General features: G+C 41.6%; 1 protein-coding gene across 1 annotated transcript in view; it reads left to right on the forward strand.

The window, feature by feature from the left end:
* Window positions 1-24,884, forward strand: part of LOC131456532 (phosphofurin acidic cluster sorting protein 1-like) — a 44,186-nt gene that overhangs the window by 15,672 nt on the left and 3,630 nt on the right. Inside the window, exons 2-18 of the mRNA XM_058624940.1 lie at window positions 11,034-11,121; window positions 12,136-12,225; window positions 13,092-13,217; window positions 17,363-17,507; window positions 17,599-17,690; window positions 18,214-18,291; window positions 20,263-20,322; window positions 21,103-21,263; window positions 21,915-22,008; window positions 22,363-22,446; window positions 23,005-23,126; window positions 23,253-23,391; window positions 23,553-23,657; window positions 23,753-23,859; window positions 24,323-24,477; window positions 24,562-24,672; window positions 24,773-24,875. Coding sequence (XP_058480923.1) covers window positions 11,034-11,121; window positions 12,136-12,225; window positions 13,092-13,217; window positions 17,363-17,507; window positions 17,599-17,690; window positions 18,214-18,291; window positions 20,263-20,322; window positions 21,103-21,263; window positions 21,915-22,008; window positions 22,363-22,446; window positions 23,005-23,126; window positions 23,253-23,391; window positions 23,553-23,657; window positions 23,753-23,859; window positions 24,323-24,477; window positions 24,562-24,672; window positions 24,773-24,875 — 1,860 coding nt within the window. The remainder of the gene's footprint in view (window positions 1-11,033; window positions 11,122-12,135; window positions 12,226-13,091; window positions 13,218-17,362; window positions 17,508-17,598; window positions 17,691-18,213; window positions 18,292-20,262; window positions 20,323-21,102; window positions 21,264-21,914; window positions 22,009-22,362; window positions 22,447-23,004; window positions 23,127-23,252; window positions 23,392-23,552; window positions 23,658-23,752; window positions 23,860-24,322; window positions 24,478-24,561; window positions 24,673-24,772; window positions 24,876-24,884) is intronic.

Genomic DNA, 24,884 nt, shown 5'->3' on the forward strand with positions numbered 1-24,884 from the left:
CCGGTTTGTCATTTCCTGACATGTATCAGATTGTGACACATCTTGTCTCATGATTGAATTGTGTCGTTAAGAGTTGTGAAATGCTTGTAATTCATGGTGAAATTCACAACATCTGCACCTTTTCAGTGTTTAATTCCATAAAATACATGATTCCTGAGATGATCTGATAACATAATATCAGCTTTCGGTTTAGTGAAAACCCTTAGCACAAACCCTTTCAAAAAATGTTCATTATTGGTCCTAATTTTTGAATATTTTCTTGATAAAGTTTGATCATCCTTTTTCCTTAAGGTTTTGTTTTTATTTCATATAATTTATGACTGTAGTCGTAAATGAAACTACTTTTTTTTTCCTCTGTTGGGGTGCAGTTGCATCAATGTTGTCTTACGAGCACGATGTTGGCGCTGTGATCCTTTGACGCGTAATTTATGTCTTTGCATTGACTTTGTATTTAATCTCATTGCATGAAAAACATACTTGGCATTTTGTCTTTAACTCACTTTTATGTTGTTGTTCCTGTTTGTGGTTTGGAGGACGTTATTTTTGTTTAAGTAGGTTAAAACTGATCTTTTCGTAAACCATTGCTTTATTATAGTACATGATAGATTAATATTGCCTTTATGTGTCATATGTTAAAAAAAGGTAATTAAAAAAGCCTGTTGGTAGAAGGACCAGACGATCATAAACTTGTTAAAGACCGAGACAGAAACCATAGTGGCCAGACGAGACTGGAATTAATACGAAATCAATCCAAATCCTATTTTGGAGAATGATGCAAGAGCCATGCAGGGATAAAGATTACGCTGGCTAAAAAAAACAACAACTCTAGATTTTTGAAGAGAGTAAGGAGCAGCATGTTATTTACAAACATATTTTGCTTTTGCAGGAAGGTTTGTGTAAAAAATAAGGGAATTTCTTTTGGAAAAGCCTTGAATGGCGGGAAGGGAGTGGGCAGGAGTCGAGAGATAGTCCTGCTTTTGTTGGCGGGCAGCGATGGACAGCTTGTGTTACTGGTACTGAGATAAGAAATGGGGGAAATGAGCTTGCACACACACACACAGAGACGCATTTATAGAGGTCCCCTAATGCAGTGTGTTCCTGTGACCGTGACCCTCTTGTAAGAGCCTGCCATCCCATAATGCAAGTGACACACCTTTGAAAGTTGATAGTGGATCCATTTGGACGTTTACCCAAAAAAACACCCACATTGTTCAGGGAGCAGCGGAATGATTAATAGATTCAGTTTTTTTCAGTTGCAGTTTGTCTGTCAGTTGAGGAACAGAGAATGTTTTTTTTTATCCTGTGCAGAGTGAGACTCTCCGTGTTCCATATCCACATCATGTTTCATCTTGCACGTACATGGTCACACAAACCATTCTCATGTAACCCTTCTATACAGTTGTTGTCCTGGTTCTGTTTCTACTCAGAGAAGTGAAAAACCTGAGTCAAGTTCCCTGTACATGCCCTCATTCTTGGCCACCTGATTCTAAATGAGGTTCACCCCCATTTTATGTCCTTGTATTTTTTTTTGTGGGTATCAGTGGACGTTCTCGCAAAAACCTCAAGCAAGTGTCCATGGTTGCCCTCTTCTGAGGAGTTTGTCACCATCTGGACTGTAAAGTGTTATATAATGCGTATAGTTCGCATTGTCACAAAATGTTGAGTTCCTCATGTCCGTCCACAAAATGGGCCGCGGACGTGGATGGTCGGCGCTATTCAAACCTGTGAGCGAAAGTTCAAATTCCAACCCTAAGATCCCATTTGAGTTCAAAATGTACTGCCTAGAAGGACACCAGACTGTCTGAAGTGGTCTTAGATCCATTCTTTTGAATGCACCCGTGGCTCATCAGAGAGATAAAATGGATAACACACGGTAAACCAACACCAAAACATCTAAAAAGCATTTCGTAGTCAAAGTTTTTCCGATTTTACCCAAATCTGATGACTCACCTGTTAGCTAGTGATGCAGCAAAGGAGGCATCGCAAACAGGCAGCACTACTACTGAAGTGTCTTCAACCTCATGTGACTAATAGTAAGAGTAATAATAAATACTGTCAAATAGTGTGTAATGTAAAAGAAGTTCTGACTTTATTGTACTAACAACATTTATGTCATCCTGACCATAGGGGACTTCTACAAATGCAGTATTTCCCACATCTCTGATACTACTGCACTAAAGTCTCACAAATTTACACTTCATTTTAGTCGACAACTTGCAAGCATGTTCACCCAGATAAACCCATTAAAATCTCCTGCGTACGAAAAACCAACACAAAAGCAGCAGACGTGGAAGGAAAGGTTAGAACAACAAGAAGCTGACGCCTCTCAAAGCCATTAGCTGATGAAAGGCTGTGTTAATGTCACGTCCTTGTTATGGATTTATTAAAATTCACCTTGAACGTCAAGGTGAGTTTTGGAATCTAGTGTTTCTGCAGGTCCCGAATAGGACGAGCGATGACAGGAGCTGAAAGCCAAAAGCCCATTTACACTTACATGTTTTATGCAGGAGACAGGAGATTTTGGAGCATTTGCTCAATTCCCTCCAAAGGCCTTTAAAAGACCCTTGATTGCATCTTTACGACTCCGCCACAACACTTTACACCCTGGAATTTCAAAAACCCAAAAATAATGAGGCTAGTGGCTCCTCAAGGCAGGATGCACTAGTGGCCCCATTAAGAAGTAATAGAAGTCTAGGGCACATTAATGCCTGTAAACAAATAGTTAATCCTAATTAATCCCATTTAACCCCATTAAACGTCCAAATGCTATGGCTGGGTTAAGAAAACGTCAACGCCACATTCTCCACACAATTATCTTGCCTTTGCTGGATGTTTTATTGTTTAAGGTGACGAGAAACTGAAATAAGGATCTTACTCAAGCATAGGAGCTAAGTGCTTTAACAATTATGAGAAAAACTTAAGAACTGTTCAGAATCAAGTAGCAACAGTCTCCTAGTGTGCGTCTGCTTTGCTTGTAGGGAAACTTGGCAGATGCTATGAAGGTTAAAAATAAAAACGTGATCAAAAATCTGATCTGCAGAACATGCAGAATACCTGTTGCGAATTAAAAGTCTGCCCTTGTAAAGCAAGGCCCTTGTCTAAAGTAGCCCTTGTCTGTTAGCTCTGCTAACAGTGGCTAGCCCGAGATTCAATGCTCCTTGACCTCGTAACTGGAGCGCGTTCAACTCGAAGGTGATGCCACTCCTAGTTCTGACCCCAGACCTCCAGTCCAGTCAGTCGCATGTCTACAGAATCCGTGAATCATTCGTTTCCAAAATAAAACCAGAAATGAAAAAGCGACTTGTTACAAAATCAAAATGAAAAAACGGATAACGGCTCGTTTTTCCAATTTCCGGTTTTGTGCTGAAATGAAAAATGGAAAAATCGGATAACAAGCGTTATCCGATTTTGATAAATGCAAGTTACGTGACCCGGAAGTGACCTGTGACCGGACAAGAAAAGAAGAAGAAGAAGAAGAAGACTACCTGCGATCAGGAAGGGAAGCATATGCTAGTGTTGGGACAACGAAAAAAACGTAAAAAAAAATGGACATTTATGATTCTACAGATATCTCTTCTACGCATTTCTCGTCCAAACACCAGCAAAGTTGCCACTGCACACACTTGTGCACTTAGTAAGGCCACTGCCAAGTATGCAGGCCGTCAAGCGAACTGTTGGACAGTGATGTGATTAAGAGACAAACACTGTCTTTCTTATTAAACTGGTTGCAGGGCGGCAGCATCGATCGATACACACTATATTAAAAACGACCTCTGTCTCCTGCTGCCACTTTCGCCCCATTTTCTTATATTCTCCCTCTTATCTTCTCCTTCCTTTTGTCTCTAATTGATAATAAAGCATTCATGCATATTGATTAACCAAAGAACAGTTATCCTCCCCCGTGTGTTTGCGTTCGTTTGCTTCAGTCACGAGCCGGTCGCACTCGCTTGCTAATTTGTGTCAGCGGCATCGGATTCTCGGCTCCACGAGGACAAATATTGATTAAGATGCGGATCAGGACGTGTCTGCAGTGACTGTTACTGGGGAGAGATTAAAAACCTTCAGGCTGCTTCTGTCACTGCTGCTGTGTGTACGTGTGGACTCGCAGCTCATCATCAGGACTGTGGTTAGAAACTGTTTCGACAGAGCAGCGCCGCATCTGAATACTAATGGTGAGGCTTTTCGGTATTTTTAGAAGCTGCAGCCGTGCACAGGCAAATTTAAAATTAAGGTACTCATTAAACGGTACCACGGGACTTCCGTTTAGTAACATTAACACTCAAACTTTATTTCTTAACTTTATACAGCATAGTTTGCCCAACAAAAACATTATTTGGCTTCTATTTTCGACAATCTATTGGACTAAATAACATTTTAAGTCATGGCCCTTTTGAAATATTCTTACATTTTATAGATGAAACCACCTGTTGTCAATTATATAGCCATATTTTCATGTAACAGGTTTCAAGGTTTTCCCAAGGTGATGTTTAGGCACTGCGACAAAGCAGTAATTGAAAAATATAAACTGACAAATCATCTTAATAAAGGTTTTCCTACCAGTTTCAGCAAACTGCTAATTAAAACCATACAATTTGTGGTTAAATAACCCCCCCTACCCCTCCAAACATAGGTATATGAAGTTTGTTGAAGTTAAAAAGTTGTCTGATATTCAAACCACTGCCACAGAGTTGCAGCCATGTTTTTAAAACAAAATGATGAATCAAAAACCCACATCATCATCTCCTGCTCCGTGAGTCAGATGATGTTTAATTAGGATTCCTCCTACATTCAGGCTGCTGTTGATTTTCTCACAATCTCCCCGAGTAATTTAAACTCTCTTTGTGAAAAAATTAAACACTCGTCTGTAGGTGTGAAAGAGATGTTGCGACAGTGCGTTGTCTGTGTGCGCGAAATACCGCGTATATCTTTGTTATTCACAACAACAATGGCTAACGAGGAGATAAGCGACTCCAACCTGAAGGCAGTCAACACGGAGGTGATGTCACTCCCTTTTCCCCAACTTCAAACTTCCGATGTAAATGTGACGCCCCATAATCCTTGACTCAGAATTCCGGAGTTTGTTTTGAATCAATCAATCCCAACCCAGCTGGAGTTAAACATTCAGAACGTTTACATGCACAGTTTAGTCGAGCTAAGGGCATAGTCCGACTAAGACAGGCCGAGTATGCATGCCGACAACTGTAGGTGGCGCTCTATCTCTCAGTAAGCTAGTGCGTATTGAGTCAGTTTCCTGTTGACCTTTATGTCACAGAAAAACAAACGGGGAGATGGACACTGCTGTGGTCTTGTATGCGTCGTACCTGCTGTACATAATAATAATTCAGGTATGTTAGTCCGACTAAGACGAGGATATTTTGTCGGACTAATGTGTTTACATGACATTAAGAAAACCGAGTTGTTGTCTTAAGTCTGGCTAAAATCAGACGTTTAACAGGCTTGAGTGGCCTCGGTGAGTCAGCTGATGAGAAGTCTTCATGTCAGTGTCTAAATCGATCACCGTTTAGAGATGATAAAGACTCCTGGGTTTTTATTACAGGCTGCTGCTATTGACGTTAAGCATATGTTGTACATTTATGTTTATGTATTTTGTTATGGTGTTCACGTCTGTTAATTCCATGCACACAGCATCAGTGATGGCGTTTGTCAGCCTCTCCTTCCTTTTCATTTTATGAGACTGGAGGGTTTGTCTGATGCACCACTGTGTGTGTGTGTGTGTGTGTGTGTGTGTGTGTGTGTGTGTGTGGAAAAAGGAGGAAGCCTCAGCCTCACTGGAACCTCACTGCTGATGTGACCAGAATGCCAATTATCTATTAAACCAGGACAGAGGCGTTTACCCTATACACACACATATATATGTATACAGTACATTCACCTATACAAACACAAGGGTCTGTCTCTCTGTATCTGCCTCCCCTAACCCTATCTCGTAAGACTTAACTCAATTCTCTCTCATCTAAATGATTGATGTCTCTGGCATTGAACGCCACACCTAATTCCACAGCTCTCTCCTGTGCGGGCTCCGCCTCCTCCTGCGTCTCCTTGGCCTTTGCAGAGCTGTCAAAAGGGTCATGCATGAGAAGCAGAGCAGCCTGCGGAGCGTTGTGACTCATTCCGCTCTGCAGGCAGGTCGTTCTCCTGTAGAGAATACGGAGCAGAAAGGGTTAAGCCTTAACCCTGACCCTGGTGCTATTTCTTAATCTCGGTTTAAATTTAGGCTCAGGATGGGATTAATAAAAAAAAAAAAAAAAAAAAAAAAAAAAAATCAGAGACTGTATGACCTTGAAAATTGAGGGTCTGTCAATAAATTACACCAAGGGTGTCGTTGTCTGTAAAAATGTATCTTCCCCGTGTCCTTCTAGCCTCCTCGGTGTAATGCTAATGTGCTTTTATTTTGGCAGAATAAGAAGAAAGAAAGTGTCCCCATGTTTTGAGTTAGCCGTCCTGCTTTACTCAAGACAAAGACGATACTTGTCCTTCAGAGACACCTAATAAATAAAAATGTAGCTCAAAAAATATACTTTTACCTTTTTATCATTTACATTTGTGTCCGATACTATACCGATATCATGACCACAGAATCACATCAGATACCAATATTATTTTAATTCAGTCTTAACTTAAATAAGTTAAAAGAGATAAAACATGGGTGAAAGTATCAGCCATACAATAATAGAATAAATTAAAACAAAAATAAAATAACATACTCATCCCTACCAGCATCCATTTTGTTACCTATTGCTAATGTTACCAATGAACCTTGGTAGCAACCAAGATAGCTTAAACGGACAGTCTTACAGGTTTTTCCTGAAGCCAAATAGGAAGTGAAGATATTGAATAGCCACCAGGGGGCGTACTCCATTTGAATGCAAGTCTATGGAAAAAAAATAGCTCTGAATTTACACTTGATTTATAATGCGAGGAAACATTTAACTGAGCAGTTAATGATCCTGTTAGGAAAACATACGATAAAATACCGCACATATGAACGTGATTTAAAAACGTAATGTTTTTAATTTTAAACCCTTTCTTTTTTTTAAAAAATCATTCATATTTGGCATGGTGGTGACTTACACGTTTACCTGAGAGATTTTTTTATTTTACTTAATTTACTACCCTCTCAAGTCATTGAGGACAAAAATGTCCACTTCCAAAAAAATGCTCTTTTTTTATTATTATTGCAGCAGTCGAGGAACATTAGCAGTGTAACACTTTGGAGCGGTTTTCCTGCTCACGCTGTGCCGCCTGTCACTCATCGTCTGTTGTAATAATGTCCGTCGAGTGTCTGGAATCTCGTTTCAGTGGAGTCATGCTGTTTGCATCGTCACATATGAAGCAGAGGAAGAGGAGGAAATGAAAAAAAATGATTTGGTGGTGATGCTACTGCGAGGGCTGCTGCTGCTCCGGCAAACTGTTGACATCTTCACAGGCTGTCTCCACTCAGCCGACAGCTATTTTAAGCGCGTTGTTAGTGAGGAACCGAGTGCTTGTTATTTTTGCCGCCTGCCAGAGTCCACACTACGAGATATTGTTGACTCTCTCTCTCTCTCTCTCTGTACCTTTCTTCCATTCTTCCTCTGTCTCGTTCTGCCTTTTGTTGTGTTGTCACTGTGTGTGGATGCTTTTCACTTCATGCACATGTTAATTGGTATAAACACATTTACTCTGAGTGTGTGTGTGTGTGTGTGTGTGTGTGTGTGTGTGTGTGTGTGTGTGTGCGCGCTTGTATTTGTCATCTATTCAGATTTAAAGTGTGGGGTGGTTAAGATTAGGGTTAGGTATTAAGTGGTTAAGGTTAGGGTAAGGGGCTAGGGAATGAATTATGCCTATGATGTGTCCTCACTATGAATGAAGCGCAAACGTGTGTGGGTGTGTGTGTGTGTCTGCAGACAATCGATAAGCTTATTGAAGTCCTCTGGATCAAAAAAAATGTGAGTTTTTTTAAGCCACATCCATTCCCACCCCCCACTTCAAAGTACACACACACACAAAGTAGTTTTTATATCTTAGCGAGGACACATCATAGACATAACGCATTCCCTAGCCCTTTATCCTTACCTTAACTATCACAACTAAGTGCCTAACCTTAACCCTAACCCTAAAACTGGGTCTTTAACCGGACAAAGCCCTTTAAAGTTGCGAGGACCAGGCAAAATGTCCCCGCGAAGATAGGCTTTTAAGTGTCTTTGGACCTCACAAAGATAGAAATACAAGTACACGCACACACAGTCCATAATTTTTGGATCACCTCCAGTTTTTTTATGAATGTTTGAAAAACTTCCACTGTCCCTTTTCCTCCCATATTGTGTGTTTTTGTGCATGGGCGTACATGTGTATGTGTGTGCATGTGTGTGTGCGTGCGTGAGTGTCTAAAGGCCACTAAGCTCTGCTATAAATCCACCAGGATACAAGTGACTGGAAAGGTTGCAAATAAATGGATGAAGGGGAAATGGGACTTGGCCGACTTTACTTCTAGGGCTTACGCTGAAACACTGTGTGTGTGTGTGTGTGTGTAGCCTTGTCATTAACTGTAGGGCAAGTGATGCTTTATTCTGTGTCCATATAACTCTTTATGCCTGCAGCCATTTTGCTAAAAAGAAAACACGGTAGTTGTTAATGTATGTAAATTGGTAATGGAAATTATAATAATTTGTATTTATATATGGCCTCTAAAGGGACTCACAGGACCGACAGGAAATTAAAAGAGAATGCGTTCATGCACAAAATATGTCTTCTGGGACACAATACAGTATAGTTTTTGATCTTAAAGGTTTATGAATTATTCAGACTCTATTGACTTTTTCAAATGTGATCCGACAAATATGTATTAAAGATAAATGTGTCGAGAGGTCAAAGATGTAGAAATAAGTGGTATTAATAATGAAGGTGATGATAAATGACAGAAAGGAAAAGGCAACCCTTAAACAACAAGAAAATAACAGATCTAAACTAAAGTGTATGAAAGGAGTAGGAAAGAAGTGTGAACCCGTTTTTACCCTTGTGTTTTTAAACTTGAATGTTTTCAATAAAAGAACTTTCTAAAGTAGAGAGTTGGAAACGGAGTCTTGTTTAACAGGTGCAGTCTTTTTTTAGCCTTGCATTATTGTGATTAGTCCATCGCACAAAAGGAAAAAGAACGCCGTCCCTTTGTCTCTTATTTGTCATCGTGTAATTACTTCATGGTAAAAACAGTTTTAAAAGCGATGGGTCGGCACTCCTCGTCTGCTGTGGTGCGTTCAGGTGTTTACGTGGGAAGCGTTCGCTGTCACTGACTCACCGTGAACTCAACTGGTTTAATTGTTTTAATCGCTCCGGCTTCAGCTTAATTTACTACCCTCTCATGTCATTGAGGACAAAAATGTCCACTTCCGAAAAACTGCTCTAAAAGATTTATATTTTTGGTTCTCAAACTGTGGCATATGTGTGCCACGAGTGGTACGCAAGCTTCGACTGGTGATACTTGGAGGAAAATCCGAAATAATGTTCTACTGTATATACCAGAGTAATAAATTAACTAATAATAATTAGAGTAACCTTAGCTCTTACTCCATCTTAATCTAATTCCACTATACCAGTGTCTGAAGTACTGTACATGTGAGGAAGAGGAGGATGATGAGAGAGCAAATGATCTCATTGGGAATAAATCTGCCTCCTGTGAAAAGACCGTAGCTGACTTTGCTCGGCCTATATATGCCACTGTATTTTAACGTTGGTGATAATGGTGTGACTTCGAGAGCTCAATATTTTCTCAGGTGGTTCTTGGGATAAAACATTTGTCGACCACAGCTGTGCGGGATATCGAAAAAGATATAAATACGATCCAAAAATCCTATATTTCTGCCTGCACATGCTGTAAAAATAACAATAACAAATAAATAAAAAATCACCAGCAGGATTTTTTTTTGTTAGCTTAGTCATGTTGTGGCCTGGTTATTTTTTCTTTATGGCAGAAGAAACCAAAACAGGAGTACCGATTCACTTGACTCAAAGCTGGAATTCCCATTTTTGCATTTTGAGGAAATCTCTCTTCAATTCACTCTGGTTTGTATCGTGTGTATGAGGTATTGGATATCACTCCGTGTGTGTGTGTGTGTGTGTGCGCGTGTGCGCGTGTGTGTGTGTGTGTGTGTGTGTGTGTGTGTGTGTGTGTGTGTGTTTGTGTGTGTGTGTCGGGGACAGACTAATCCATGTAATGGAATGATAATGAGAAAAGGAGCAGGGGAGGTGAACAAAGGGAGGAAGATCCGACACCCGTTCTCAACAGTAGATCCTTTGATGTGAGGAGGAGGACGTGGGGGAGATTAAAAAAAAAAAGAGAAAAAAAAGGGAGATGCAGGTGAAGTAGAAGAGGAGATGAAGCAAAGGACAGGTGTTGTGTGGCAGGGAAAATAGGACATTAAATAAATGTAAGGACATGGTGCGAAGGTCAGTGTGTTTGCACAAATGACACGTCAAGGTCGCACCTCCCGTGATGGGGTGGTTGTCAAAGGAGACGGCGGCGGCACCTTCCTCCTAAACCCCACGCACTTTGATGTACATTTAGACACATTTATTTTTATTAACATCTTCTTTTTATTCCTTGTCGTCATTAAACTTAACGAAATTGAGGACTTCCTGTTGAGTTTTTCACATTCTGTCATCTTTCTACTGCAATTCTACTTTATTATTCTTATTCTATGTTAAGTTGTCCGCTTGAGTTATTAAAAAACACCTGCGTTTATGGCGGCCCAATTAATCGCAAAATAATGGAAATCGTAAAAAAAGAAACACTTTTAACACAAAAATAGCAAAACCATTTTCAGCCAGAGTGAGACATTTGTTAGCAGCTTGTCATTTCGTGAAAAACCACAAAGCTGCACAAAACGCCGCCCCCTGTGTCACTTTTCATTCTGCGAACGAGGAAGAAGAAGTGATGAAGCGGGAGAAAGAGGACAGATTATCAGGGTCACAGGCTGGTTTTTTCCCCCAGCACAGATTTATTTAACCTCCGTGTTATTGCGTGTTTGTCTCTGCAGACTCTTCAATCTGACCCTGAAGAAGCTGATTATGCTGAAGGAGCTGGATAAAGACCTCACGTCTGTGGTGATCGCCGTCAAACTGCAGGTAAGAGACCCGACATGGGCCGTAATAAACCGTTCAAGCTGTGACCGTTCACTCTTAAAAATCCCTGCGATTAAATTTCCCATACATTTTTATCTGTCCATTGACATTACATCATAAAATCCCTATAAAGAGAGTTTTACTACAAGCTAAACAACCATAAAACCTGGAAATTAGAGCAAAAAATGAATTGGAATACATCAAAACTTCCAGCTCCTCCAGGGTTATAGCCAGGATTTTATTCTCCAAACTTACACTTTAATAAAATATCAAAACTTGAGTGATATAATTGAATTATCTGACCATGCTCTTTCACTTGAAACCTGTGCGCACATTCGCAGCATTCATACGCGTTCCTGCGCCTTCGTGGAACGAGTACTTGCAGCAGAAACCTATTTTCAGACTTTCCCCAGCAACAAGAAATGCTATTTTCTGATTGGCTAATAGGTAATAGCTAATTCAAGACAGCTGTATGAATGAACGACTGCGTCATCGATTCATAGATTACTAATTTATGTGCGGTAAGTTTTTAGAAATGTCATATGTGGCGTGAAATACGACGCAATACCACGTTTATTGTTATTTCCACGCTTCAATGCTAGCATGATTAGATCACTGTAGCCACGAACACGGCATGTTACAGCAAGGAAATCGGCACGGTATTGACACTGATGTGCAAAACGGAGGACCGCTATGCAAATTTTTTTAGCGTAACGGCTGTAAATTATAGCGTCATAGACACAACACACACACGACATAAATCACACATGAAAAGCATTTTGAAGGTTGATTGTTTTTGTAGTTTCTTCGATTCTTCTTCCATGCTGCCACAGGAGCTTGACAGACACTCACCCTCCTGTCAGTCACTTCATCGTGTTTTCCAGCCTCCGCTGTTCCCCCTCACTCCTCTCACTGTGTGTGGTTGATGACAGTTCATTGTTTTGACTCTGCTGGAGTTCATCAAGGCCCGCTAATAGAAGTCTCTCCCCTCCCTTTCTCCCTTTGTCGCCTCCTCAGGGCTCCAAGCGGATCCTGCGCTCCAACGAGATCCTGCTGTCGTCGGCGGGGCTGACGGAGACCGACCTGCAGCTCACCTTCTCTCTGCAGGTAAACACACACACACACACGCACACTCAGAGGTCACAGAGGTCAGCTGCCTGACACTGAAAAGCAAACTTTGATCTCGTGTTTTCAAACGGCTGACGCACTGCCGAGAGGAAACCAGTTCAAACTAAGTCGTCTTTTTAATGATGTTACAGGAGTTTTGAGTTGTTAAATCATTTTTATTTGGCACAAATTAAAGCTTAACCCTCTTATGACCATCATGATAATCTTTATAATAATATTTTGATTTTATGGCGGTAGACTTGTCAGTAAAATGTTCAATGAGTGAGTGCTTCTGCCCCTTTTTTCCAAGATAACTTTCACTTTCGATATCTGGCAGTTATTCAACTGTTTAGCAATTACGGTACTGAGAAGCTGAGAACCTAGTTTTTGAATTTTCTAGATATCGCAAACTGTCTAGGAGTTACGGTAATGAGAATTGCACATGCCAAAAATGGTAACAGAAGGGTTAAACAGTGACAATTTTGTCACTGTACCTTCAATGAGTTCCATTTGTAGTCGGAACTCGCAATTTTCCGAGGTCTCGTGTTTTGGCACAAATGGATGTGAAACTTTAGATGCCAGAGTCGGATCAGCAGGCGTCAGTGCAGCTCTGATTATGACGATTTAACTAGGGATGGGAATCGGTATCGGTCCGATACTGGTCAAAATCACTGAATGTTGTGTATCATCACAAACTCGAGTATCTACCGATACTGAACGGTATTGGACCCAAAAAAAGTGGTATCGTCCCATCCCTAGATTGAACAAACAAATGTGTTTTATCAGTCTGATCCAATCCAGATTATCAGTCCCACACACACAGCTGTTGGTCAACTGTGCGTATTTTGTGTGTTTGTCCACTGCAGTATCCGCACTTCCTGAAAAGGGACGCCAACAAGCTTCAGATCATGCTGCAGCGGCGGAAGCGATACAAGAACCGCACCATCCTGGGCTACAAGACGCTGGCGCTGGGACTCATCAACATGGCTGAGGTACGGAGCGGTTTTAAAGGATGGTCGTATATTTGATCATCGCTATAGTACTGATGTTTTTTCTTTTACTTTGAGTTTCTAATTGACCTTTTTTCATCTGAAGAAGTTTACAGTCATAAATCAAATCCAAAAGTCAATAAATCCAACTGAGAAACTGAAAATGAGCCATAAATTAGGGCTTAGTTTGACATAAGGAATTATGTCAGAATAATTTTTGCGCGGGCAGAATTTATTTAATATTTAATATGTATATATTTAATTTATACATTTTCCCGGCTCTAACCACTGCTCTGGAGGTTTCGTTGTGTTTCCCAGCGGCGAGCACCTCCGCAGCAGCAGCAGATGGAGGTTAAGCCACGTGTCTGAGGCCACATCGCCTGCGAGTTGTCGTGTCAGCAGAGTCTGTGAGCAAAAACGTCCCAGATGATCCGAGCCGTTAACCCGACTATCTACCGGTCACGGGCTCATTTCCCTAAACGTGCGGCCTCTGCCTCCCGCTTCATCCGATCCCCGGCGTTACTCGATTTCACTCGAGTGCCGTCTCTGAAGTGCCAATGTCTCTTGTCTCTCGTCCTTCAACAATCATCCTCTCTCATTCACCACGGCACGCTTGGAAGCATATTTATCCCCGACCTTCATTCGACCTTCGTCTAGACTCGTATTAAGTGAGTGCTCTTTGAAAACAAACTTGTATTTTTGAACTTTTGGCTCGGCACTCTCGTCGCCGCCACTCTAAATGTCGCAGTAAATCAAAAACCCCGTCCTTTTTTTACTAAAAGCTCTTTCCCTGTCTGCTTAAATGTGAAGACATTATGAAAGATGAATTATGGTGAATCACTGAGATACAGTACATTGAAGTCTTAAAGAAAAATACACAAGTCTCTCTGCTTTACACATTCAGCTGTTTGGTGAAAAGACTCAAACTGAATCAGAGTGATTAGCTTATGCTACACTCACGCCAAGCCGCGAGATCACTGTAGTGCACTGGATTCTGGAAGTGGCCGTAGGAGAAGACAGAAGTAACGGGCATTTCTTTTCACCATCAACCATGTCTAATATCTATATAACACATTGTTGCCCTCTATTTCAGAAGAAACCGCTTCCAGCGATACTTTCGCGCGCTGACTAGCTAATTTGACGACTAGCTACTAGCTTGTATCAACGCCAGGCCAGCTTCGTCCTAGCTGCGACGCCGTCTGCTCCAAGGTTATCGTAGTTAATGAAAACTAAGGATATAATGGAAAATAAAATTGAAAAAACTTAACTTGTCGTTAACGGAAATAAAAATAAAACGATGAGACTCACTGAAACTGAATTGTGTGTTTACAAAACTAGCTAAAACTAATTAAAATTGTAGAGAAAATCTTTGTAAATTGTTTTTTGGGTTCATATGAAGTGTATTTATTTTTTTATAATATAATGAGTTGTGTATTATTACCGTGGGCAATTTACCAAGGATGCACCTGCAGCACGGATCTGTGCCATGTGAGCACTAAGGGTTAAAAATAGCATCTTTTATTGTTTTTTTTGACACAGTACTTATTTTGACCTGTATGGAGGATGATTAAATTGCAAAATATTTTTTTTTTGTTTAATCTGAATGGGTTTAATTCGTGGTAAAAAAAAATAAATTAAGAAATAAAGCTAAAAGAAACTTTGACTAGGTCCTTGCACTTCCGTGTCTGCACACTGAATGTGACATATGAATTTCTTCCCTTTTCACAAGTTTTCAAGGCAGCCAATTTTGTGGGGGGAAAAATAAGTCTCTCTGGCCCTAAAAAAAAAAAAAAAAATAAAAAAAAGAAGCTTGTAAAGTACAACCCAGTGCCAAACTGCTCGTCCTGAAGAAAAGGCCTCAGTGATGTGATGTGATGTGACTGTCGCAGTGCATGTGAAATGAAGTCAAATTTTATTTATGAGGCTGCTTTAATAGTCCGGTTGATCTCTATAGAGCTTCACAGAGGGCAGAGTTCACAGACGCAGACTCGCAGACGCAGACCAAAAGGGTCAAACTCATTTCCATCGCGGCCACAACAGTAAAGTTGACCCCGCATGAACTCCGTTGGCTGATTCTGTCTAAATGATTTAAGTGCCACACTCTCTGGATCATCAGTTCACTTTATTCTTGTGGGAAAATCGCACTGAAATGTATTTTTCAAGACCTTGTGCTTCTTTAATATGACAGGTAGTTTTTTTCTTTTTATATTGAGCCAGCAGAGATTATGAAAATGAAGCGTTGGATATATTGCTATTATACATGTTTACCCATGACAAACTTACCTATACGTAAATGAAAACACGATACGTCGTGAAATATTGCGATATTTTGCGATATTTTATAATATGAAGCTCTTGAGGCACCAAGTATCGATTTCTTTTAGCATATAAACATCAACTTCTTTGTGGATTAGTGCCACTCTCACTCGAGCTGATGTGTGAGTATATCGCAATATATGATTTCGCAAATATCGTGATAATGTCGTGATAATATCGTATCATATCGCCAGCCCCATGATCCAAAAATGCTGATTTTTAGAAATCAGGGCAGCAGACGGCTTGTAAATAATGATTATGCCAATTTATATTCATATATTTAGCCGGTTTTCCTTTTTTCCTTCCATCAGATAACAAATAATACAAAATAAATTAGTAACTTCCGTAACCAGTTAGGAAACAATGCTAATGTTCTCTCTTTCTGATGTGTATTTAAAGTCTGCACTGCAGTTAAATACAGTATTTTCAATAACAATAATGCGTAAAAGTTATTAAATACATGAAACGGGTAAAAAAACAAACAAGTGAGAACAAAAATGACCTTTAATAAATAAATAAATTAGTCGTCATCTATTTTTGACAATCAATTTTTCTGGCTTCTTTGCTCCATATTGCATAGATTTTCAGGTTTTAAATCAACATTTTTATGACATTTTACTCGATTAATGGATGATGATGAAAATAACCGTTAGTTGCAGCCCTGGTTGATTATTAATTATGGCAGTCAATTGGTCTTCCTCTGCTGAATTCACACAGTCAGGATTTAATCCAGGAATTGTTATTTATTAATCTACCAAAAAACATGAGAAAAAAAAACCCCATTATATTTGACATTTACACAAGGCAGGATGACAATTCCACATTTTTTGTGATTTTTTTTTTTGCTCCCACCGACTGGAAGAAAAAAAGTTGTGTGAAGCAGATCTGCTGAACCTCATCCCAGCGAGTGAGCGAGTAACGTCTGCCTTTAATGTACGGCCGCGGCCGAGGCTGTCTCTGTAATAACCTGCCCAGACTCCATTACCTCTGTGAGTGTGACCAGACTGCTGACAAAGGGCTGCACCTCACTCACACAGACACGGAGCAAGAAAAAAAAAAATTCTCGTTCACGTTTCATCTGCCGTTCGCCTTTTCACGGCATGAATCCCCTCACTGCTGTTTTTATTTATCGTCGTCTGCCTCCTACATTGTTCACCTACATTGTCTGTCCTCATTTCGTCTCTCTCTGCAGAGGCTTCAGTCCGTCTCTCTCGGCTCTGTCCCTGCTGTTTGTTTTAGAAAAGCCACACTTAAAATAAGCTTATTTTCATCCAATACCCTCCAGGTTTCCTCTGGCGGGGTTCTTCTGACTTGAGTTAAGGCCCTTTTTCTTTTTTCTTATACGTTACTAATCCCTTAGGGAAATTCTGTCTCTGAATTTAACCTGTCCTCTACTAGGAACCTTCCTAGAATTGAGAGCAGTGATTAGCCACTGGGCAATGGGGGTTGGGTACCTCACTCAGATGTACTCCAGCCCTTTGACCTGGGTGGGGACTCAAACCGGCAACCCTCCGGTTACAAGTCAAGTTCCCTTTCCACTTGGCCATGGCTGCCCCAACTTTCCAAGGTGGACGCAGTGGAAAAAAAAACCCAAAATAGGAAAAAATACTCACAAATGTATCTATATACAAGCAGGTATGACATGATTAGATGACCTGGAGGTCAAAGTTCAAGGTCAAGGCCTCAATATTATTGTTTTACTCTGGTCAGTGGGTATTCTGGTTTATAAATTGAAAAATTCATGTGGAACTTTCAACAGGTTCTAGGTTCTCTGGGCAGATGTGTCCTCACACTTGAATGTCCTCTCTCCTGTTGTCGTCTCCTTCCTCCAGGTGATGCAGCATCCCAGTGAAGGCGCTCAGGTCCTGGGGCTCCACAGTCAGCTGAAGGACGCTTCGGTGCCTGTCGCCGAGGTCCGCGTCTACTCCCTGTCCAGCCAGCCCATCGACCACGAGGGACCCAAAGCCAAAATGTCTGGTAAGCAGCACATCGGCTCGCCGCGTCTGTCCTCGTCTCCGTCAAACTGTCCCCCCGTTGCATGATGCGTCATCTGTTTCTGTCCCTTCAGATCGCTCTCCCGACATCGACAACTACTCCGAGGAAGAGGAGGAGAGCTACTCGTCAGAGCAGGAGGGCAGCGATGATCCCATTCATGGCCAGGTTTGTTTTAAAGATTTTCTCAACGTTGTCAAATCTGGGCAAAGTAAAAAAAAACAAAAAACGCCTGAATGTTCCCTGAATATGGCCCATTCGGTAAAGTTAATACGATTATGGCAGCTGAAAAGAGTCCTGAGCAATGTCAGTAAATTAGAGCCGTTTTGAATCATTTAAAACATCCTGTTTCCGAGCCAATTTGAAGACAAACATCTCAGACTGCTTAGAGAAGTCAGAGTATATATAGAAGTTATATAATCTGTTCATTAGATTAGAGGAAAATAAAATATTACACTTAAAAATTCATTATTTCTTTATAACAATAGGGTTGTCATGCTAGAATTTCAATTCCTGTAGGGTCTCAGAGACTTTACCAGTCCTCAGCAACTAGGACTGGTGGAACTTTCAACCAGTCCTAGGATATTGGAGTAAAACCTCGGGATTCGACATGGCCAAAAATTTAACTTCCCCTCTGACTTCACTCACACAAGTTATAACTTGTTAATGTGATGTTTTCTTTTTCTTTCAGTATCTCTTTGATGAAGAGGACGAGGTGAGGAAGAAGAAGCCGAGGCGTAAGCTCACCTCCAACGCTGCCATCACCAGGGTGAGAACAAAAACACGCCTCTGTCTGTCTGTGTGTCTTGTCTGTCGTCTCACTCATCCACCCTCTCACCCTCTCACCCCGTGAAGCAGCTTGTTTTGTCTGGACCGTGCTCTCCATCCCGCCCCCTCGTCTCTCCGCTCCTTATCTCTCCGTCTCTGCCTCTTTGTGTTCCTGTTTTCTATAAATTCATTTGTCCTCTTCATATTTTTCCCTCTGTGTGTGTGTGTGTGTGTGTGTGTGTGTGTGGAGCTGAGTCACTGCAGGAAGCCTCTGTGACGTTCACCACTTTGTGAGACACGCACGTTCACTAACATTGTGACACACACACACGTTCACTGACGTTCTGACACACACACGTTCACTGACGTTCTGACATACACACGTTCATTAACGTTCTGACAGACACACACGTTCACTGATGTTCTGACATACACACGTTCATTAACGTTCTGACACACACACACGTTCATTAACGTTCTGACACACACACGTTCATTAACGTTCTGACACACACACATTCACTCACGTTCTGACACACACACACACGTTCACTAATGTTCTGACACAAACACGTTCACTAACGTTCTGACACACACACGCTCACTAACGTTCTGACACACACACACATTCACTAACGTTCTGACACACACACATTCACTAACGTTCTGACACACACACACATTCACTAACGTTCTGACACACACTCAATAACGTTCTGACACACACACGTTCACTGACGTTCTGACACACACACGTTCACTGACGTTCAGACACACACACGTTCACTAACGTTCTGACACACACACGTTCACTAACGTTCAGACACACACGTTCACTGACGTTCTGACACACATGTTCACTAACGTTCTGACACACACACAATCACTGACGTTCTGACACACACACACACATTCACTAATGTTCTGACATACACACACGTTCACTAACGTTCTGACACACACACACACATTCACTAATGTTCTGACATACACACACGTTCACTAACGTTCTGACACACACACACATGCGCGTTATCTAACGTTCTGACACATACACATGCGCGTTCACTAACGTTCTGACACATACACATGCGCGTTCACTAACGTTCTGACACACACACACGTTCACTGACGTTCTGACACACACAGACGTTCACTAACGTTCTGACACACACACACGTTCACTGACGTTCTGACACACACAGACGTTCACTAACGTTCTGACACACACACGTTCACTGACGTTCTGACACACACAGACGTTCACTAACGTTCTGACACACACACACACCCACACGCACGTTCACTAATGCTAAGTGTGTTATCTTGTTTTCATTGGTTCTTTTTTAAACATGGCCAGGGATGCTGTTAATCTCAGTGAAACACTGACTCGTAACGGAGATTAACACGAGAGGAATTAGCTCTTAATTACACCAGATACACTTTAAAGGGATATTTCAGGATTTCTACGTGGGGCTTGAATGAGGCACGTTCAGATTATTGTGTTAGTTGGAGCAAAATGGGTGTGAACATGTTAATCCAAGTCTATAACTCTGGATTATATTCTAGTGGGACTTTTTCCATACTTTTGCTTTTCTTCTTCTAATGGAACTTTTCCATATTCTTAATTCTTATGTTCTAGTAGATCTTTTCTATACTCTTACTTCTGATTAAATTCTGATAAAGCTTTACTCATTATATTGAAAAATAACTTTCCATTAGTCTCATTCTATACTCACAGAACTCTGCGATACTTATCCTACTTATCATATCCTCATATTATTTTTATGTAATCGTTCTTATTACCTTCTAATAGAACTTAACTGATCAATACAAACAAACTTAAACTATAGTTTGTGCTTGTTTTGGCATCTGCTGCAGGAGGTGTTTGTTAATATCACACGTGTGTGTGCGTGCGCTGCCTCACACAGGAACATGAACCCCTCGCCTCTTTTCTGTCTCCTGTACGCAGCAACCGAACATCAAGCAGAAGTTTGTCGCCTTGCTGAAGAGGTTCAAAGTCACAGACGAGGTAGGCGTCGCATCTTTTTTTCTTCCTGCTGCCGTTTTCTCACTTTGTTTGTCTTCGTGCGTTTTCTCCCTTTCCCTCGTGGTCTTCCCCCTCCTGACACGCTCCCTCTGCTTCATACGTGAGCTTCAGAGAGTGTGTGTTTGCGTCATGAGAAGTCAAAGTGTATGTCAAAGTTTGGCTTTGAAGACTCACTCGCGGCGTGGTGTGTGGGAGAGACGGAGAAAAACACTATTGATTAAAATAGAACACTTGTGTGTGTGTGTAACTAATGATCTACTGCTGAAAATCAGTGTGTGTGTTTATGTTTGTGTGCATAAATCTGTTACTGGTTGTGTTTTGGGTGTCTTTCACATTCTGTGTTTAAAGCTTTGACCCACATTTGTTACCGGGCAGAAATTGGCAATTATGTCTGTTTTATGATGTGAAATAAAAGGAATTGAAGCCTGAAATTGTACAAACATTGTCATAAATAACTAGAAATTGAAAGAAAACACAATAGACGGCACACTACGGTTGAAATGTAAACATAAATGTTCTCACACAGACGTATGAACTTGTGTGTTTATAATTAGATTTCTCTGTAACATGACTTCCTGTCGTATTGCGACATTAAACAGGTTTCCCTGGTATGTAAACATCTCACTTCTTTCACTTTCGTTACATAAATACACGCAAAAAGTGGCAGCGTCAGCGCTGCTTTACCACAACTGTGGGGACCGACTTTTCTCTGCACGCGCTGAACCGGTCTGACGTATAACCTGTTGCTTGTGTCTGGTCCAGGTCGGGTTCGGCCTGGAACACGTGTCCAGGGAGCAGATCCAGGAGGTGGAGGAGGACCTGGACGAGCTCTACGACAGCCTGGAGATGTACAACCCCAGCGACAGCGGGCCGGAGATGGAGGAGACGGACAGCATCCTCAGCACACCCAAACCCAAACTGAGGTAAACACACCATTTACCATCACATCAGAAAACAGACGAGTCACAGCCCCATCTGCTGGTGGAACCTGCTCATTACAGCGAGACGTTTTAAATCAGCCAGAAGTGGGTCGGATAACTTTTTTAATTTATGAATTAGATGAATAAATATTATTCCCAGAGCGTAATTTATTCAGTTTTCTAAAGTGAAATTTTGTCCTAATTCCATAGCAAGGAGTCTCTGTGATGCTATTTATTTGTATTTTTCTGAAAAATAAGTCACAGAGCAGCTGGAGGAACCAGAAAAGTATAAATGTCTCATGTTTGCGACCCAGAAAGGCTCATTCCCAGGAGGTCAATAACTTATCACAAACACGCAAACCACTTTGAAATCGTCCTTAAAAGCTTATTTATAGGGATTTTTGCCAGTCTGTGTTATTTATTTTTGCTCTGCCTTTATTTATGATTCTGTTTTTTGGCTTCAAGCTCTGTTTAAAGATTTAAAGCGATGTTTACGAGCGCCTCAGCTTGATGAATGTGAGGTTTTAAACCACTTTTAACAGATAAACTCACTTCTGGTGGATGTATATTATGTATATTATGTTTAAAGTAACTTTTTTTGTTCCAGAAGTCACAGACTAAATGGAAAAAAAAATTGCGTTTTCTAATATTCAGGCCCTTTTTCGAGGGGATGTCTCAGTCCAGCTCGCAGACAGAGATCGGCAGCCTGAACAGTAAAGGCAGTTTGGGCCGAGACACTTTCAGTCCGGTAAGTAAATGAGATTTACGAGGAAGCATTGGAATTGTATAGGAATTTAACTTGGTTTGGCTTGTGCAGCTCAGGAAAACCTTAGTGGTTAGAGGGGATTTGAGTTTGAAAGGTCTGGTGTAAACTCTACAGATGATTTAAGTGTTTAGGGGGTTGGTTTTATGAAGTACTCTCAGTAAAAGTTACATTTTAAAAATTAAATCTTGGGCTATAAAAGCCAAGAAAACACAGATTTGTTTGTGATGTTCTTTAAAACCGAGCAACTTAACGACTTCTGTTCATTTATTATTTTATTTACTGTACGTGACGTCTTGTCAGCCAAGTGGACTGAGTGCATCTCCCTTAACTCTCCAGCAGGGGGAGCAGCCTCCTATAGAGAGGATAAAACCGTCACGCAGCCGCAACCTGGAGGAGGCGCTGTCCGAGACGGACACACTGGTACGATTCTTATCGTTGCTTGATATGTGTGTGTTTTTATGTAAGTAAACGAGCAACTAGGTAAAAAGTTATTCAGTTAGAAAGTTAATACCAATAGTACTTATAGTAATAAGTAAATAAGTAAGTAAAAGTAAAAAGGACGTTAGTAAGTAAGTAGTACGTCATTTGTTAAGTAAAGGAAGGTGGTATTAAGTAAGTATTTAATAAGGAAGAAAGGGAGGAATTATTAAGTAAGCTACTAAGTAATTAAGGAAGTAAGGAGGTAATAAAGAAGGAAGGGAGGAAGTAATAAGTAAGTTACCAGGTAAATCAGTGAGTAATAGTTAATAGTATTAACTCAATAAACAAGTTATGAATTACGTATGTGATAAATAAGTTAATGAGGAAGTATTAACTCAATAAATAAGTTACCAAGTAAGTAAGTAATAAATAAGTTAATAAGGAAGAATCTCAGTCATTTATAAGGAAATTGCCACCAGATAGCTATAGGCTAAACTGATATTTCTTCGCGTGTGTGTGTGTGTGTGTGTGTGTGTGTGTGTGTGTGTGTGTGTGTAGGAGCTAACGGATCAGGAGCTCTTTGCCGAGGTCGGCCCCTGCATCACAGTGTCAGTGGCAGAGAAACCCCGTACGCCCATGAAGAGCAGCAAGAGTGAAACGCAGCCCATGCCATCGCCAAGGTAACAAACAAGTACACAAACACATCCATACGTGATCTAAATATAAACACTATGTGTCTGTACAAAATAACCCCCAAATCCACGTCTGTCCATGTCTCTTTTTCTTTTTTTTTTCTTCTCTTCCAGGTTGGACGGCGCCCACACGCCGCGGCAGAAGCGCAGCAGCAGCACGCCCATGAAGGAGCGGCAGCTCTCCAAACCTCTGAGCGAGCGGACCAACAGCTCCGACTCGGAGAGATCCCCGGAGCTGGGACACAGCACGCCGGTGCGGCGCTGAAACACACAGCATGAGCTGCTTTGAAACTTAAATCCGCATGTTGAGAGATTTACACTTACTGTATCCGTAAAGTTGAATAATGCATGTGCCGATGAGTCATCTGAAGAGTAAATGGCAGGTTTACGAGCTCTGTGTGTGTGTGTGTGTAGGTCTTAAGGAAGGCGGTGTACGATCAGCTCAACCAGATCTTGTTGTCGGACTCTGCGCTTCCGGAAAGCCTCATCCTCGTCAACGGAACAGACTGGCAGGGGCAGGTACGTATCTGTAGCCAAACGACACTGTTTTTTTTGGTTTGTTTTTTTCCTGATTTTTACGTATTAGTTTTTTTTTGTGTGTGTGTGTCTTGCAGTATGTTGCCGAGCAGCTGCAGGTACAACGACACCCGGTGGTGTGCACGTGCTCGGCGGCTGAAATCCAGGCGGTTCTGTCGGCCGTGCTCACGCGCATCCAGAAGTTGTACGTGTTCCATACACACAAAGAAAAACTCACAAAATCCACACCTATTATGTTTATTGCTTTATCTTGCCTTTAAAACAGCCTTTTCCAGTGGTGGAAGGGAAGTTGACGGTGCTTTGTAAAGCATTTACTCCCCACACCAAAGTCCATTGAGAAAATCAGCGTTTTTTACCTCATGGCATGCACAAAGTTGTTGAGCCACGTCTTCCTCCGTCAGTAAGTTGAAACGTGTTATCCTGTGACTTTCGGAGTTAAAAGTCCCTTGTTTGGATTTACCCAAGTGACAATAACATGACAAACGATGCAGCAGGAGAACAGCCGCTCCTGTGTCACTGTGAGCTTAAATTGCTGATTTTCTTAATGGAATTTGGCGTAGGAGAGTGAGTGCTGCGTAATTTCTGTCCATGTACGTGAAAGCCTCCCTCTCTCTCTCTCTCTCTCCCCCCCCCCCGTGTCACCGCAGCTGTAACTGTAACTCGTCCATGCCCAGAGCGGTGAAGGTGGCGGCGGTGGGCGGTCAGAGTTACCTCGGCGCCATCCTGCAGTTCTTTGTCACTCAGCTCGCCAATAAAACGTCAGACTGGCTCAGCCACATGCGCTTCCTGGTGGTGCCTCTGGGTAAGAGTCGCCGAAGCGCCTTCTTCAGTTATTCACTCGAGGCTCGTTCTTGACCTTTCGCCCCTCCCCCTCCCCCCTCCGCAGGCTCTCATCCGGTTGCCAAACACCTCGGTGTGCTCGACAACCGGTACAGCTCCTCTTTCATGGACGGGCCATGGCGGGACACGTTCAGCCGCTCCGAGCCGCCGCAGACAGGTACCAGCCTGCCGTCTGAAAATAAACCCGTCGCCCTAATAAAGACGCAGGGAATTCTTCGGGGGTTTATTAATTTTTTCCTCTCCCTCTGTGTCTCCAGATCAGTTGGATGTCGCGGGGAGAATCGCTCAGTACATCAGCGGCGCGACCGTCACTCATCAGCTGCCCATCGCCGAGGCCATGCTCACCTGCAAACACAGGACGTGAGTGGA

Source organism: Solea solea, chromosome 3 (genome assembly GCF_958295425.1).
Source record: "Solea solea chromosome 3, fSolSol10.1, whole genome shotgun sequence".
Classification (NCBI taxonomy): Eukaryota; Metazoa; Chordata; class Actinopteri; order Pleuronectiformes; family Soleidae; genus Solea; species Solea solea.